The sequence below is a fragment of the Seriola aureovittata genome, chromosome 2 (genome assembly GCF_021018895.1).
Source record: "Seriola aureovittata isolate HTS-2021-v1 ecotype China chromosome 2, ASM2101889v1, whole genome shotgun sequence".
NCBI lineage: Eukaryota > Metazoa > Chordata > Actinopteri > Carangiformes > Carangidae > Seriola > Seriola aureovittata.
Window position 1 is genome coordinate 17,942,766 of NC_079365.1, and position 14,201 is coordinate 17,956,966.

Consider the following 14,201-nt stretch of genomic DNA (forward strand, 5'->3'; position numbering starts at 1 on the left):
TAGTTTTCCAGCTTCACCTGCTGATTTACATTATGTGTGTAAGAGGGAAGTGAGAAGCTGCTGAGTCAAGGTCTGCGCTGTAACGATCACAACTGTTCAGAGGAGGAAAAAGGGAGGACCAGAGAGGGCGACTGGCAGTGTGGTCCACAACAATCACATCACTATTTGGCCAAAAGGGCACCTGCTTTGTTTGAGGTAGGCCTGGATTCAGAGGGTGATGACATGAGACAGCTGAACAATGCAGCACAAACAGGACATACAGTTTGTCCACGTAAAGTCAGCTGTTTGTGTTATTCTGATTTCTCATTCCTGCTTTTAAAATTGTTGATACTCAGTAATCTATTGATGGTGCCATGAGGAGCCAGTGAAAAGTATCTGACACAAGTAGAAAGCAGCTATACCACAAAGAGACCAACAGGGGTCCCTCTTGTTTTGACGATATGCTGCAGTCTACAGCTGCCCCCAAGTGACAGCAAACAGTCAGGGACATAAAATACAGTTGATAAAAGCCTTAGATAAAAGATAGTGAGTTAAAAAGCAAAATCATAGAGCACAAACTCATCTCTGGAACCCGAAAAGTTTTTATTTTTAGTGTTTTTAAATGTTTTAAACGCTAATTAATCTTTTCCATTTAGTAGGTCTTTAACTTGGGCTTTACAGATTTGTGATGGGGGGCACTGGACAACAGCCTCCGAGGTGACACTTATATATATTTGTGGCTGGAAATTCAAGCATCAGACTCAAAACACCAAAAAAACCGGTGCAAAAAAATTAGAAAGAGACACAAAATGACAACAAAGCAACGCAATACAATCACAAAGAGACAAAATTACCAAAAGGAGAGACAAAACCACAAAGAGATGTAATACGACCACAGAGAGACAAACTGCCACGATGATACACCAAATGGCTATAGTTTTATGTGAAAATATCAAAACATAACAATATAAACTCAAATAATTAAGGTTTAGATTTTGACACATGGGCCCTCTGATAAAGGCCACAAGATTAGGCAATGAAAGACCCATCCAAATTAATTACATCTTTTAGGCTGCAAAATTTTAAACAGATCTACTTTTAATGGTATTTCACTTGATATGGAAGTGAAACTGGCACATGTGGGACAGTTGGTGATCCAGCTTAGAGGTCTTGTATTTAATAAAAGTACACAAGATCATTTTTACCCAAATAATATTTGCACTTTATGATTCAAAAGCAGGCTGTGGTAGATCTAAATCTCACATGCCCTGTCTTTTGTGCACATACTGTAAACTGACTGTAACATCCGCCTGTAACATCCGCCTGCACCAGCCCTGTTGTGTGAACAGGACCATGTCACGTGACTGGTGCAGGAAGCGGCGTTTGAAGGTGCAGTGTGTCGTTCATGGCACCACGGGGCAGGTTCGTATCCAGTTAACTTCCTACGTCTGTCGGTGTTTCTTCTGGTTGTAGTTCACTCTTGTGACTTGTTTCGGCGACGCTACAAGTGCATATTTAATTAAAGCATTGTGGTGTAATGTGTGTGTGTATGTGTTTGTTTGTGTTTGTAGCGGAAGTGCAGTTTGACAGCTAGCAGGTGAATCCTGGTGGGTTAATCCACCTCTGACGGCTACTTTCACTCTTGTAGATGATGTCGTCCCTTTGTTTGAAAAGCCGAGAAATAATCCTCCGAGGTTCTTTTTGTGCTGTTTTATTTCCTGGTCGGCGAGAATCGAGCCGACCACCGCAGCAGGGCGTCACACTTATTGCAGGGATTACAGAATTTGGCGCAACACGTGTGTAGCAGAATCTGTATGAAAGAAAACAGCATCCTTTCAAACCGGGACACCAGTCTGTGCTGGAGCAGTGGGACACACACACACACACACACACACACACACTTTTAGGGCCGGAGAGAACAACAAGTGAATTTCACACGTGTGTGTAAACGTTATTTTTACACGAGAGAAACTCGAGTCAGTTCAAATGTCTGCGAATGTTTGAAATAAGTCACCCTCCTCAGTAAAACCTAAATGTTTGACCTGATGTGTGGAGGATTTATTGCAGGACTGTTGTATTACACTGCATTAGTTCTAACTAGGTGTTTCCAGTAAATTGTCAACCAAGTGTATGTGCAGTGCAGGCTTCAGGTCTCAGGAATGAAACATCCCCTTGTGAGTGTTGTCAGAAAAATATGTAAACAGTTAGGTAATTAATTTATTATTTTTTTAAGCCACATACCTGTTTCCAGCTTCTTTAATTTAATGTTTACAGGGAACCTCGTATGATAGTGAATTTTCAACTGCTGATTGGACAAAACAAGCTTTTTAAACGCTTCATGTTGGACCTCAAGAAACTTCCTGTTTACTTTTTTCCAATCAGTAATCAATAAATGGAGAAAATAATTAGCAGATTAATCAGTAATGGAAGTAATTGTTAGTTAAAGCCCTAAATGCATGCCTGCATTACTTTATATGAAAATATAATATCATCATATTATAACTATGTGATCTATAACTGAAGCCTAATGACCTGATGATTAATAGCAATGTAGTGAAGTTTAAAATCTTCGTCAGTCTCTTATGATAGCGAGTGAATAGTTTTAACATCCCTGCAGTTCTGTTGGAAGACTGTTTTTTCCTGCAGATCACTGGGCTGTGACAAATTTGGCTGCAAAGACACAAACAGGATACAGCCATATCTCTGCAGCGTTTTCTCCAGTCATGAACACAACTGCTCCTCATTGTACATATGGGCAATTTGCTCGGGTTAATATGGGCTTGCTTGGAAACTGGAATCATCACATAATGCAAAGAAATTCTTTGTGGAAACTTCCTTAGAATGGAAGGAAGTTTTGTGAATACAAGAGTGTGTGAAGATCATTTGAGAGTGATGTGTGATGGGCTGTGCATGCTCAAGACAACAGAAGATGACCTTTTTGGTTTTCTTGCTCACTATTTATGGCATATCTGGTGGATAGATGAGTTGATTTGGAACATGGACGTGAAGGGAAGATTTTCTATGGTAAAATGAAAGCAGCTCGTGACTGAGGAGGGGAATCATGTGTTGGAATAAACTGGGAAATGTCTTGTGAATGGCTGCAGAGGAATAATGTCAAATCCTGAATGAAGATAGTGTCTTTTAAGATAATATACCACTTTATTGCATCCTATTGGGGGATTATCAGAATAAGTAATAGCCTAGAAGTCAACAGAAAAAGATGAGAGGAGTACAAGTAGTATTCAGTTTTAAAAAGAGTAATGTAATAAAATAAAACAAATAAAATAGAAAGGAACCAGTGCATTTGTCAAATATAACTTCCCAGCAGTGAAAGGTTTAAGATGTTGTCAATTTTTGACAGCTTTACATAAGATCTGACTGATTTTTCAAAAGTATTGTCCTCAGCAACCCTTTAAAAAAAGTAAAGCAGAGGTAAAATCTGGCTGTCAGCTTTCATGAGGTGGCCTTTGCTGTTTGCACTGTCACTGTGTAAACATGATTGTGGAACACAAGGATCCCACATGTTACACTCAGTCATGAAATCAGCTTGATACTGTGTGTCTGTGTTATTTGAGATGTCCATTTGCTCTTCATTGGCACTTTGTTTTCTACTTGGAGGTGAGCAGAAGAGGCTTGAGTAGGGGCCTTGAAGGGATTTTGACTTTGACTCTTTTCTAATGTATGCACCAGATGTTAATTGAATTGAATGAGGCCCATTCCCACTAAGAAAAAAATACATAAAGTTAAGCATTATTTAAAAAGAAATACTCATAAGTCAAAATTGTGACTCTCTAATTACTTCTTTAGCTTCTCCATCTCGCTAATTAAACGATTTAGGGTTTGCAAAATCATCAATAAATTGGTCAAACCTTCCCAGCTCTCTCTAACAGAATTCTTTTACTGGAAGCTAACCCCCACCCCCACCCCCACCCCCTGAGCAAAGTGCAAAGTCTACATGGCTGCTCCACCACTATCCAGTAGTCACTACACTCACGAGAGTATCACTGCACCACATCACTGCCACTGAAGGGACTGTGGACAGAGACTCTGCTAAGTAATTCATTGCATATCTGTTTCATCTTTGGAGATTTGCATAGGTTCCAGTGTATTTGAAGTGTACATAGACTATTTGCCACATTCAGAGTGATCATTTTTTGCTTCTGTCTTGGCACTTGGATGTTTAAATGCACCTTTTTAAGTTCAGGTGTTATATGTTATGTTAACTGGTGTAACTTTTTCTTTGACATCATTGAAGGAATACAGCAAAATCTACTGCATGTGTGTAGTGTTAAAATGTTGAAGGTTCATATTATGAGTGGGACTGCATTCATTTCGCTGTTGTAGCATTTCTTTTATGTGGCATTCATAAGGAAAGTAAGTGAAGATCATTTTTATTTAACTGAGTTTTTGGGACAGAGGAACTTTCATGTTTAATTTAATTGTATCGCATACTGAAAAGATAAGTTGATTATTCAATTAGTAGATGAACAGAATGTCAATTTTTGATTATAAGGATAATGGATAAACACTTTCAGTCAGTTTTTAAGGACAAATGCCAGAGATTTGCAGGTTCAAGCTTCTTATTTTGAGGATTTGCTGTTTTTTTTCATCCTCTGATAGTAAACTGAAAATCTTTGGGTTTTGGTCAGAGTAACACATTTAAACATGTCACAGGTTCTATGAATTGATCATTTCTGACATTTTTTAGATTGAACAAGAAACTGAAAAAAATTATTGTCAGCTTGGCAGTTGATAACGTAAATCATTTTTATTTGCAGCACATTTTTTCTGTAATTTTCCATGCTGTCGATCATATATTTAGCTTCGATGTGATTTCATAGTTGCTCAGTGATGCTCATTATTTGCCTACATGTAATGTCTCTCTACAGGAGTTTGGACAGTTAAGACCAGAGCATGTTTGTGACCGTGTTCCTCCTTCTGGTCACTCTGTGTGCCCAGGGAGGATATGGAAAGGAGAGAGAAGAAGTACAGAGACCCGGCCATGTTTCGGTTGTGATAGTGGGAGGCACAGGTGACCTGGCAAAAAAGTACTTGTGGCATGGCTTCTTCCAGCTGTACGTTAACCAGGTCAGTAGTGGAAACACCTTTTCCTTCTACGGCGGAGGACTGTCACCCGCTGACACGGCCACACCCCTCCTCTTTGACATCCTAAAGGCAGTGTCATGCTCAAAGGACGTATCTCAGGAGCGCTGCTCTCTTCTGAAAGAGCAGTTCCTTCGACTCTCACAGTATCGGCAGCTGAAAGCCCTTGAGGACTACCAGGATCTGACCAAGCACATTGAGAAACAACTTAAGGAAGAGGGAATGACAGAGGCAGGGAGACTCTTCTACCTCTCAGTGCCAGCTTTTGCATATGCCGATATTGCTGAAAAAATCAACAGCAGTTGCAGGCCGACCAGTGGGGCGTGGTTGAGGGTGGTGCTAGAGAAACCCTTTGGACATGACTTTAGGAGTGCTCAGGTACTAGCATCTCAGCTCGGGAACTCCTTGAAGGATGACGAAATGTACAGAATTGACCATTACCTGGGGAAGCAGGTAAGGACATCCTCCTGGGTGTGTGCCTCTCACCCGTTAATCTGTAATTGAGATGTTTGATTTCATCTTTCTGCTTTTGTGAGAAGGTGGTTGCAAAGATACTTCCATTCAGAACAGAGAACAAGAAGTTTCTGGATCCCATCTGGAACAAGCACCACATCGAGAGAGTGGAGATTGTGCTGAAAGAGACCCTGGATGTTAAAGGTATAATATAAAACCTTTCCACGTTAAAATGTCTAAAACTGACTAGGTGCAGGTTATATTTTTTGTTTACATTAATTAAGTACTAACATTATCCCAAATGTTTACAGCAACTTTCAAACTTAGAAAAATCCATGATTTTAATCAATGAACAGTCCCTTTCATTTGGTTGCCTGTTTGCGTTAGCGTCAGAGAACCACTGATATTTAATGCAAAACTGCTTTATTCAGTGTTTCTTCTGGTTTTAATCACCTGGTGTGTCTGGTTTTTTTTTCGGAGAGGAGGACAGATAATTTGGCTCCCTCTAAAAACCATCTGAACATCTGAATCATTAGTTATCAGAGGAACAAGCAGAGTAAACATTGGCGGCAACTTGGGTCTCAGCCCCCTTCCCTGACGTCATGTGTCCACCAAACAGCGTCGGAGAACCACTGACTTTATTCTGTATTTTCACCAGGTTCAGTCATAGGATCAGTTTGTTTTAGAGAGGAGGAGACCTCTGTGGATAATTCAGCTCCTGGTAAAAAAACTCCCGAACGTCTGGATTGTAAATTTGCATCGCAAGAGAAACAAACATGAGCAAACGTGAGCTGAGCAGACATTAGCAGCAGCTCGGCTCGCAGCCCCTCCAGCATGATTTTTAACATGATCCTGCTTTATTCAGTGTTTTTACCGGTTTTGATCACCTGGTCCGTTTGTTGTGGAGAAGAGGAGACCTCTGCGGATAATGCCAGTAATACCAAACAATTTACACTCAAGGATCCTGAAGGAACTGGGAGAAGCTAACTGCACTGACTACACTGATGGTGAAGACACTAACCCCTATGATCCCATCCATGCTACTTCTCGACGTCACCAAATGCCGTCTTTTGTTATTGTTTTGATTGTGAGACACCAAGAAGTTACATACTGTGTGTGTGTGTGTGTGTGTGTGTGTAAAGATGATTCACATTGCATCAGCACTGTTGAAATTAACTCGTCGTCATGTTGTTTTTTTCTTCAAGGTCGTATTCCCTTCTATGACCAATACGGGGTGATCAGAGATGTGCTACAGAACCACCTGACTGAGGTCATGACGCTGTTGACCATGAAGCTTCCCATGAATCTGAGCAGCAATGAGGAAGTCACGCAAAACAAGCTGAGGGTAATCAGTTCACTGCTGCCCTTAGGAAAGAATCAAGCTGTGCTCGGCCAGTACCAATCATACAAGTCCGAGGTTCAGCAGGAGCTGAATATGACGAAAGACCGCATCACTCATACGCCAACATTTGCAGGTGAGCACTTAACAGCTTTTATTTTTAGTTATTATGATTCTGTTTATTCTTTACTGTTGAGTTGTAAAAAAAAAAAAAAAAAAAATTTTAATAATAACAAATATAGTTAATAAGCTAATAAGTGCTTGTGTTTGTATATTTCAGCTGTACTGGCACACATTGATGAAGCCCAGTATGAAGGTGTGCCAATTCTTTTAATCTCAGGGAAGATGTTAGAGGAGCGGGTGGGATATGCTCGCATACTTTTCAAGAACAACATCTTTTGTCTTCAAAACCACGACAGCATTCACTGCAAGCCCAAACAGATTGTTTTCTACTTTGGGCATGGCAGCCTTAAATATCCAGCAATTCTTGTAAGTAAGAATTTGTTCAAGCCAGTTTTAACGGACGGTGAGTGGAAGGAAGTTACAGAGCATGCTGATATCAGTGTTTTAGGTTTGCCAATTTCAGACTACTATGTTCAAACTCCAACGGAGGACAGGGAAGCGTATGCAGAACTGATCTCTCACATCTTTGCTGGACATAAAAATAGTTTCATTAGTACTGAAAACCTGCTGGCTTCTTGGGGCTTATGGACACCGCTGCTCAATAGCCTATCCAGCTCTTTTCCCCGCATCTACCCTGGTGGTGTAGACAACGGGGACATGCTGGACGTCCGTCTGAAAGGGAAGGACATTAGCTACAACAGCGAGGTGGTGATAATCAGCCCCGATCAGATGGGTGGCACGTCAGCAAGTGGTTTCCAAGTGATGCAAGGCAAATTTCGTAATAATAACATGGTGTCCGCCTGGGCTGAGCAGCTAGTGGAGCAGCTAGCTGCTGATGTGCAGGAAGCGGCGGAGGCAGCCGTGCGTGAGAGCGGCGTTTTCCATCTCGCCCTCTCTGGTGGCTCCACACCCCTCGCTCTGTTCCACAATTTAGCCCTGCACCACTTCTCCTTCCCCTGGAGAGACACCCATGTGTGGATGGTGGATGAACGCTGCGTGCCGCTTACTGAACCGGAGTCTAACTTCTACACACTCTATAACCAACTGCTACAACATGTTAGGATACCCTATTTCAACATCCACCCCATGCCAGTGCAGCTCAACCATCGTTTATGCGTGGAGGAGGACGGGGGAGCACAGCTGTATGAGAAAGAGATCAGCAGTTTGGTTAATGGCTCCAGCTTCCACTTCGTACTGTTAGGAGTTGGCTATGACAGCCACACAGCTTCTCTGTTCCCAGGTACTAAAGTGGATGAACTTGGGGAGAGACTGGTGGCTTTCACTGAAAGCCCTGACAAACCTCACCAGCGTATGAGCCTCACGTTCACGGCAATTAACCGAGCCCAGAAAGTGGCTCTTTTAGTGATGGGTAAAGGCAAGCATGAGATGATCACCCAGATGAGCCGAGTGAAGGACAACCCATTGAAATGGCCTGTCACCGGAGTGAAGCCTGCTAATGGCCAACTTGTGTGGTACATGGACTATGATGCACTTTTCGGATAGGGGTTGTAATCCTAGCTTTTAATCAGACAAATGTCTTTGGAGCTGCTTTAATTCAACAGCTGATTTGGGGGTAAAGAATGTATGAGGACCAGTAGTTTTACATGTTTCTGCTTATTAACTACAATCACATTTACTGATAATTAGTGCTGCATGTTTTTAAAATAATGCCAGCAGATTTCTGATTGATCTCCTACTTTCCAACCAGCCGTTTGTTAGAGTCTAGATACATGAACTTTAATCAGAATAATAAATCCATTATAGCTATCAGTGTCATATGGCAGCTGAAAACAGAAAACCGTTTTTAAAAAACAGCCCCTTCTTGGAGGATTCATTTGCTTATGGGGAAACATGGACACTGTGCAAAGAACATTATACAGTTTGTGGTTTCTCACATTAAAAGGGACGCTTTTTTCCAGCACATGATTTCACCAGCAGTAAAGCGTTGCAACTGGATTATGAACTGGTGATAACTTAATAGCTAAAAGTTAAAAGCTTTGAAAATTTGCTGGCAGGAATGTTTAGAAGTATTTCTAATTAATAGGGGCAAAAACAACGGGTATGGTCCTTTTTACTGAAAGTTAAAACCTCATTTGAATATTTTTCTGTGTGTGTGTGTGTGAGAGTGTGAAATGAGTTTGATGGTTTAACTAAGCCTAATTAATATGAGATGAGTGAAAATCTAGACCAATATACGAAGTATACACATGTCTGCAGTTTACAGAGTGCAGACCATGTTGCACTGAGCATCTGATGTTGTAAACATGTGGTGCCTAAAGCCACTTCCAGCAAACACAAGGATTTGTGCACTTATTATAACCCAGGATTGTTGTATGTTTGAATTATATCAGATCTCAGGTGAACTTTGGTGTAATCTACACTTATTGATTGTATGTTTCATATTGTCCAGTGACAGTGAACCCCTGCACAAAACAAAATTGGAAATGAGACTGGTTTCGTAAATAATATATTTTGTTTGCATAATGATAATACAGATACAAACATTTGTAATTAAAATATTTAGGGTGATTCAAAATATTTGGTGCTTCACCAATAAATAGCACATTCCCAACCCACACACATTCACATTCCACGTAGAGAAATCTGTACGTGTGATCTTCAGGTGCTTTTTCTAGAGTCCAAACAAGAGTAGCTTTATTTCAATATCAGGTTGATTCATGTTTCATAAAAGTTTTTGCACACCATAAAGTCTTACAGTGGTGTATGATCAAAACCTTTTGACTTGAAAACAAAACTAAACAATCAGCTGTGTTAATAAAGTGAGTTCAAGTGATGGACAGTGTGCAGGATTCTTTGGTTTTCTTTTCATGGTTGATCTATATACCTGTGTCTGAAGGGCTTCTTTAAATGAAAGTGGACTGCAGCTGAATTACAGCAGTCATGTTTTCATTGTGCCTGTGTTTGATCCATAGAAACCGAAAAGGTGCCTGTGATGTAAAGTATATTTACAAAACATTTTTCCTATGTACTATGAGTGTAGCTCCATGCATCACACTGGCACCGCATGACCTCCTCGGCCAGAGGATTAGGAGATTATTTCCAACATATGGTTGCGTTTTTAAGTGTTTTTAATTTTCTTTCCTTTTCTTTCCACAACTTCGTTACATCCCAGCTGCTTTAAAGTTTGACTTATTAGACGTGAAAGTCAGAAATTGATTTGTGGTGAAAAAATATTATCTGGGGAGTAATATTAATTCTGGCAGTAGGATATAGGGATCAGTTGCAGTACATATCTACTTGTGAAAATGGCAGGTAAAACAAATTTACAAGGTGCACTGGCTGGATTTTCCAGTTTATTTGTATACATTAGTTTGTTGTCACCAAAGCTGTTTTTGTATGACCATTTACATGATGGGGATCACTTATGTTTTGGTACAGCAATCTGCATTTTCCTTTTAATAATTCAACCTGGTCATCCAAGCTGCATCAATGTGAAGTATTTCCTTTTAGTTTTCCTGCTTGAATCTGTTTAATGTACTTTTACCTTCCCAATGAGACAAATATCACTATCAGTACTGTATACAGATCTCACATATGTATTTTTATGTATATAATTATACACTAAATGTGCTGTGTAAATTACATATTTATTAGCTTCCTATGACCAGTTGTTACATGAAACCCATCAACAAATAAAAGCAAACTGTTCTGATAATCAAGACAAACATCTACTTTGTCATACTTCTATGAAGTGAGCATTACACATGAGGAGGATTAAGTCGCTTTCCCTTTTTTTTTTTTTTTTCTTCCCATGGTTTAAAGTTACCAGCTGCTGGTGGCATGGAAACTACATGAAATCTTAATATGTGGAGTGTCAGATATCAACATGGGACAGCTGGGCTGTTTTATCGCTCATTGTTTCTGCTCTGGTCCATCACAGGCCGCCAGCCAGATTCCTCCTCTCACCATGAAAAAACCTGAACAGACACAAGCAGGTGTTAGTTCCTTTGAACTGAGTCTGTGTATGAGTGGTCCCATACTGTATGTGTACATTTAGAGGAAATTTATTTCACCTGTGCTGAAAATAGAGGCAACCGTCATAATAAGAGACATGTAGTACAGCTCTGGGGTCGTTTCAGCCTGTGAATACACACATATATAAATCATCTTTGATGAACTTTTTGTCTTGGACCTGATGAGCACCAACATTACAGTCATTTTCTTACGCATGCTGCTGCTGTTAGAGTCAGGATGGTTGTACATAGTCCTTGTCCACATGACAGCAGCCCAAACACATGATAGCAAGCCCACAAGCTCTGGGGAACTGGGTCTAACAATGTGAATATCACTGAAAAACCTATTAAAGGAGTTAAACGAGTTATAGCCATAAGAATTGCTTTTTTTGTCAAATATTATGTATGTGTTGTCAAAGCTCTCTGATCTGATTGGATTTACCTGACGCTATGAAGGACAAGGCGATGCAAGCTGACTGGTTGTTCAGGAGAGGCTGCCTGCAGTATCTTGAGGATTTTGGCCTTTGAACAAAACAGATGCCAGTATTAATGCCACGTTCCCTCTTGTACAAATGACCCATGATCTCTATGGCTCCATGCCGTTGCCTGTGTCCTAGTTACCTTGCCATGACGTAGAACTGAGGAACCAGAACAATAGCCATGAACACTGCATTCACTATTTGACTGCAAAGAGAACATTAATAAAGCATCAGTAGTAAAACTAAAGTAAAACACAGTAAAATTAGAATGTTTGAGTTAATATAAAGATATTTTTGCATTACATAAAACCGAAATGTGAATAATTGAAACCTTGCTTACAATTTTAACCTCTTATTCCTTGGTATCCATCTGCTGCTATGATACGCCATGAAGATTAGCATGTGGAGAAACATGGACGTTGGTCATCCAGGCAGACGTGTGCTGTAACAATATTCTTTTTGCTTCGACGTGTTGCGCTCAAGAGGTGGCAGCAGCTCCGCATGTGAGCTGGAGGAAGGATTGTGTTTCAGGCCGCACAAGCACAGAGACATTTGCTCCATATTGTTTTCTCTTAAGGTTAAAACTCTACACAGCTTCAGCTCAAAGGTGAGGTTGTGTTTTTAGTCTGTGCTGTTTTTAAAGATGCAATATTTTCAGGTGGCTTAAGAATAACATCCTGTTCAGGGGCTTTCGTCTTAACAGGAACAGAATAGTTTCCTCATATTATTTAAAAAAAAAAAAAAAAAAAAAAGTCCAGTGTTCAATGCTCCTCGTTTGTGAACAGAGCAGCAGCCAACATATCACCTCTGCCCCATATTGACACACAATGAAACATCCCACCCCAAGATATTAAAATCAGTTCACTCCTGATACTCACGCCTGTGGAGTCTTCCAGAGTGTCAGATAAACATCCAGGATGGCTGTTGACTACAGTGGGACATGGGACATGGTCAGCAATGTCAATTTTGAGGGGTATATGGTTGCACTTGGTAAGTGTCAGTGCTTCTTTTAACACTTCTTTGTAAGGATACATAATGAAACTTAATTTGATAGTCTTTAGTTAAATGTTTATGTATGACGAGGGAAATCTTTGTGGATAGTTAACTGAAAAGTTTAGCCTGTGCGAATATGACATTTTCCTCGGCATCATTTTTGTAAAACAGTCATTTAGAGGTGAGCACCATGATCCATCATCAGTATACGTTTTTTTTTTTTTTTTTAAGACCTGGAGGGTGTTCTAAGTCTATGGAAAGTAAATGTTAATTTATTTCCTGCTCAGGGGATGGTGGATATAAAGTTAACATGAATTTAAACAAGTGAAACCTTTCTGTAACATACACTTACTATCATTTTGAAATGCAGGCATAGATTTTGCAACACGCAAGATTGCCTCGATGTTGAAGCCTCAGAAAGTAATTGAGCAAGATGGAGACTGTTTCACAATCAAGACGTTCACTACTTTCAGAAATTACGAGTTTTCATTCAAAATTGGAGAAGAGTTCAAAGAGGTGACAAAAGGAATGGACAACCGCTCATGCCAGGTAAAAACTTAAGTAAACTGAGGTCACAAAGTTAGACCATGAATGTTGCTGTGATCACGACCACACAACATAAGAAAATAAAAGCAACAAATAATATGTATTTTCCTGTTTGTTTTGTGTTGCACGGTTGTTATCACAAACATATTTAACTGTAGTGCTCTATCTTTGATTTCATTCTCTGTTAGACTGTGGTCAGCTGGGACAATCATAAGCTGGTATGTGTTCAGAAAGGAGAAAAGAAGAACAGAGGGTGGATTCACTGGATCCAGGGAGATGAGCTTCATTTGGTATGACTGCAGTTTTGCCTTGGTGGCCCCTTACAACCCAGTTAGTGTCTAATATGTGATACTGATTCCCAGTATTTTGTGGGCTCAGACAGTCTTTAAATTTTTACATCCACATAAAAAAATTGTATATATTAGATTTATCAGGTACACATGTCAAAATGACCCTTTTGATTCAACTATGTAGTCACTATTACAATGTAACACCAATGCACAGTGGTAAATTTCACAGCTTCATTTGTTTTCTCTTTTCAGGAACTTACCTGTGAGGATCGAGTCTGCAAGCAAATTTATAAAAGGACTCTGTGATTGTACTTATAATTATTCATGTCAGCTAATACCATTTCAGACTTTGGAGAAAAGAATTTACGGTAGTTACATTAAATAAGCTCAGCCACACAATGTAGCTATTGTACTGTTGTCAGTGGTGGAAGAAGTATTTGTACCAATATTATGACTGATATTTGATACATTTTTGGATTACTAAGACTTATGCATAAACATGTATAATGTGTATAACCTTGTTATAGATGGTTGGTTTTAGTGCATGAACTGTTTTGCCATATTATTCTCCCACAAAATGCAAAATGAATAAAATACACAAAGGAGTCACAAAAAAGAGGAAAAGAGAAAATAAAGGAAGAAAATGAACGTCAAGAGTTGGCAAATTCATGTCTACAGTCTCATGTCTACATTGTATAGTAGTATAGTAATGTCATAGTATAGTAAAATGTAATAAAAGCATAATAGTACATTAAGGTATTAAACATTTTTGAAAAAATGTCATAGTGTAGTAAGGCATAAAAATGTCATTGTATAACAAGGCATGAAAACATCAAAAAACCTCATAATATAAAAAGGCATAAAATGTCATAGTATAGTAAGGCATTAAATCATCAGAAACAGTTATAGTATAATAAGGCAT

General features: G+C 39.5%; 3 protein-coding genes across 4 annotated transcripts; 2 read left to right on the forward strand and 1 right to left on the reverse strand.

Moving 5' to 3' along the window:
* The first annotated feature begins 1,351 nt into the window (after positions 1–1,351).
* Positions 1,352–9,792, forward strand: h6pd (hexose-6-phosphate dehydrogenase (glucose 1-dehydrogenase)). 2 transcript variants are annotated; one of them, XM_056399595.1, is made up of 5 exons: positions 1,352–1,401; positions 4,869–5,535; positions 5,622–5,739; positions 6,741–7,010; positions 7,155–9,792. In XM_056399595.1, exons 2-5 carry the CDS (start codon positions 4,894–4,896, stop codon positions 8,498–8,500), a joined length of 2,376 nt encoding a protein of 791 aa, XP_056255570.1. In that variant the 5' UTR covers positions 1,352–1,401; positions 4,869–4,893; the 3' UTR covers positions 8,501–9,792. The 2 variants fall into 2 exon arrangements, with proteins under 2 accessions (XP_056255570.1, XP_056255561.1); XM_056399586.1 differs by lacking the exon at positions 1,352–1,401 and adding an exon at positions 3,979–4,033.
* Positions 9,793–10,376: 584 nt separating this feature from the next.
* On the reverse strand, positions 10,377–12,191 carry LOC130183868 (uncharacterized). Its single transcript, XM_056399606.1, has 6 exons — positions 11,791–12,191; positions 11,593–11,655; positions 11,414–11,493; positions 11,185–11,315; positions 11,032–11,098; positions 10,377–10,935 (listed from the first exon to the last, which is right to left on the reverse strand). Exons 1-6 carry the CDS (start codon positions 11,862–11,864, stop codon positions 10,871–10,873), a joined length of 480 nt encoding a protein of 159 aa, XP_056255581.1. The 5' UTR covers positions 11,865–12,191; the 3' UTR covers positions 10,377–10,870.
* A 90-nt stretch (positions 12,192–12,281) lies between these two features.
* On the forward strand, positions 12,282–13,927 carry rbp7b (retinol binding protein 7b, cellular). The gene is made up of 4 exons (XM_056399615.1): positions 12,282–12,440; positions 12,814–12,992; positions 13,178–13,279; positions 13,532–13,927. The coding sequence occupies exons 1-4, from the start codon at positions 12,368–12,370 to the stop codon at positions 13,583–13,585; spliced, it is 408 nt and encodes a 135-aa protein (XP_056255590.1). The 5' UTR covers positions 12,282–12,367; the 3' UTR covers positions 13,586–13,927.
* The last annotated feature ends 274 nt before the right edge of the window (positions 13,928–14,201 follow it).

Excerpts from the sequence above, each read along its gene's own strand:
- h6pd (XM_056399595.1), top strand. The coding sequence starts at position 4,894 with ATGTTTGTGACCGTGTTCCTCCTTCTGGTCACTCTGTGTGCCCAGGGA. Across the intron at positions 5,740-6,740 it reads AGAGACCCTGGATGTTAAAG|GTCGTATTCCCTTCTATGAC; the intron begins GTATAATATAAA and ends TTTTTCTTCAAG. Across the intron at positions 7,011-7,154 it reads TCATACGCCAACATTTGCAG|CTGTACTGGCACACATTGAT; the intron begins GTGAGCACTTAA and ends TGTATATTTCAG.
- LOC130183868 (XM_056399606.1), bottom strand. The coding sequence starts at position 11,864 with ATGTTTCTCCACATGCTAATCTTCATGGCGTATCATAGCAGCAGATGG. Across the intron at positions 11,316-11,413 it reads CTTGTCCTTCATAGCGTCAG|GTTTTTCAGTGATATTCACA; the intron begins GTAAATCCAATC and ends CTCCTTTAATAG. Across the intron at positions 10,936-11,031 it reads TGCCTCTATTTTCAGCACAG|GTTTTTTCATGGTGAGAGGA; the intron begins GTGAAATAAATT and ends GTGTCTGTTCAG.
- rbp7b (XM_056399615.1), top strand. The coding sequence starts at position 12,368 with ATGGCTGTTGACTACAGTGGGACATGGGACATGGTCAGCAATGTCAAT. Across the intron at positions 12,441-12,813 it reads GGGGTATATGGTTGCACTTG|GCATAGATTTTGCAACACGC; the intron begins GTAAGTGTCAGT and ends TTTGAAATGCAG. Across the intron at positions 12,993-13,177 it reads TGGACAACCGCTCATGCCAG|ACTGTGGTCAGCTGGGACAA; the intron begins GTAAAAACTTAA and ends ATTCTCTGTTAG.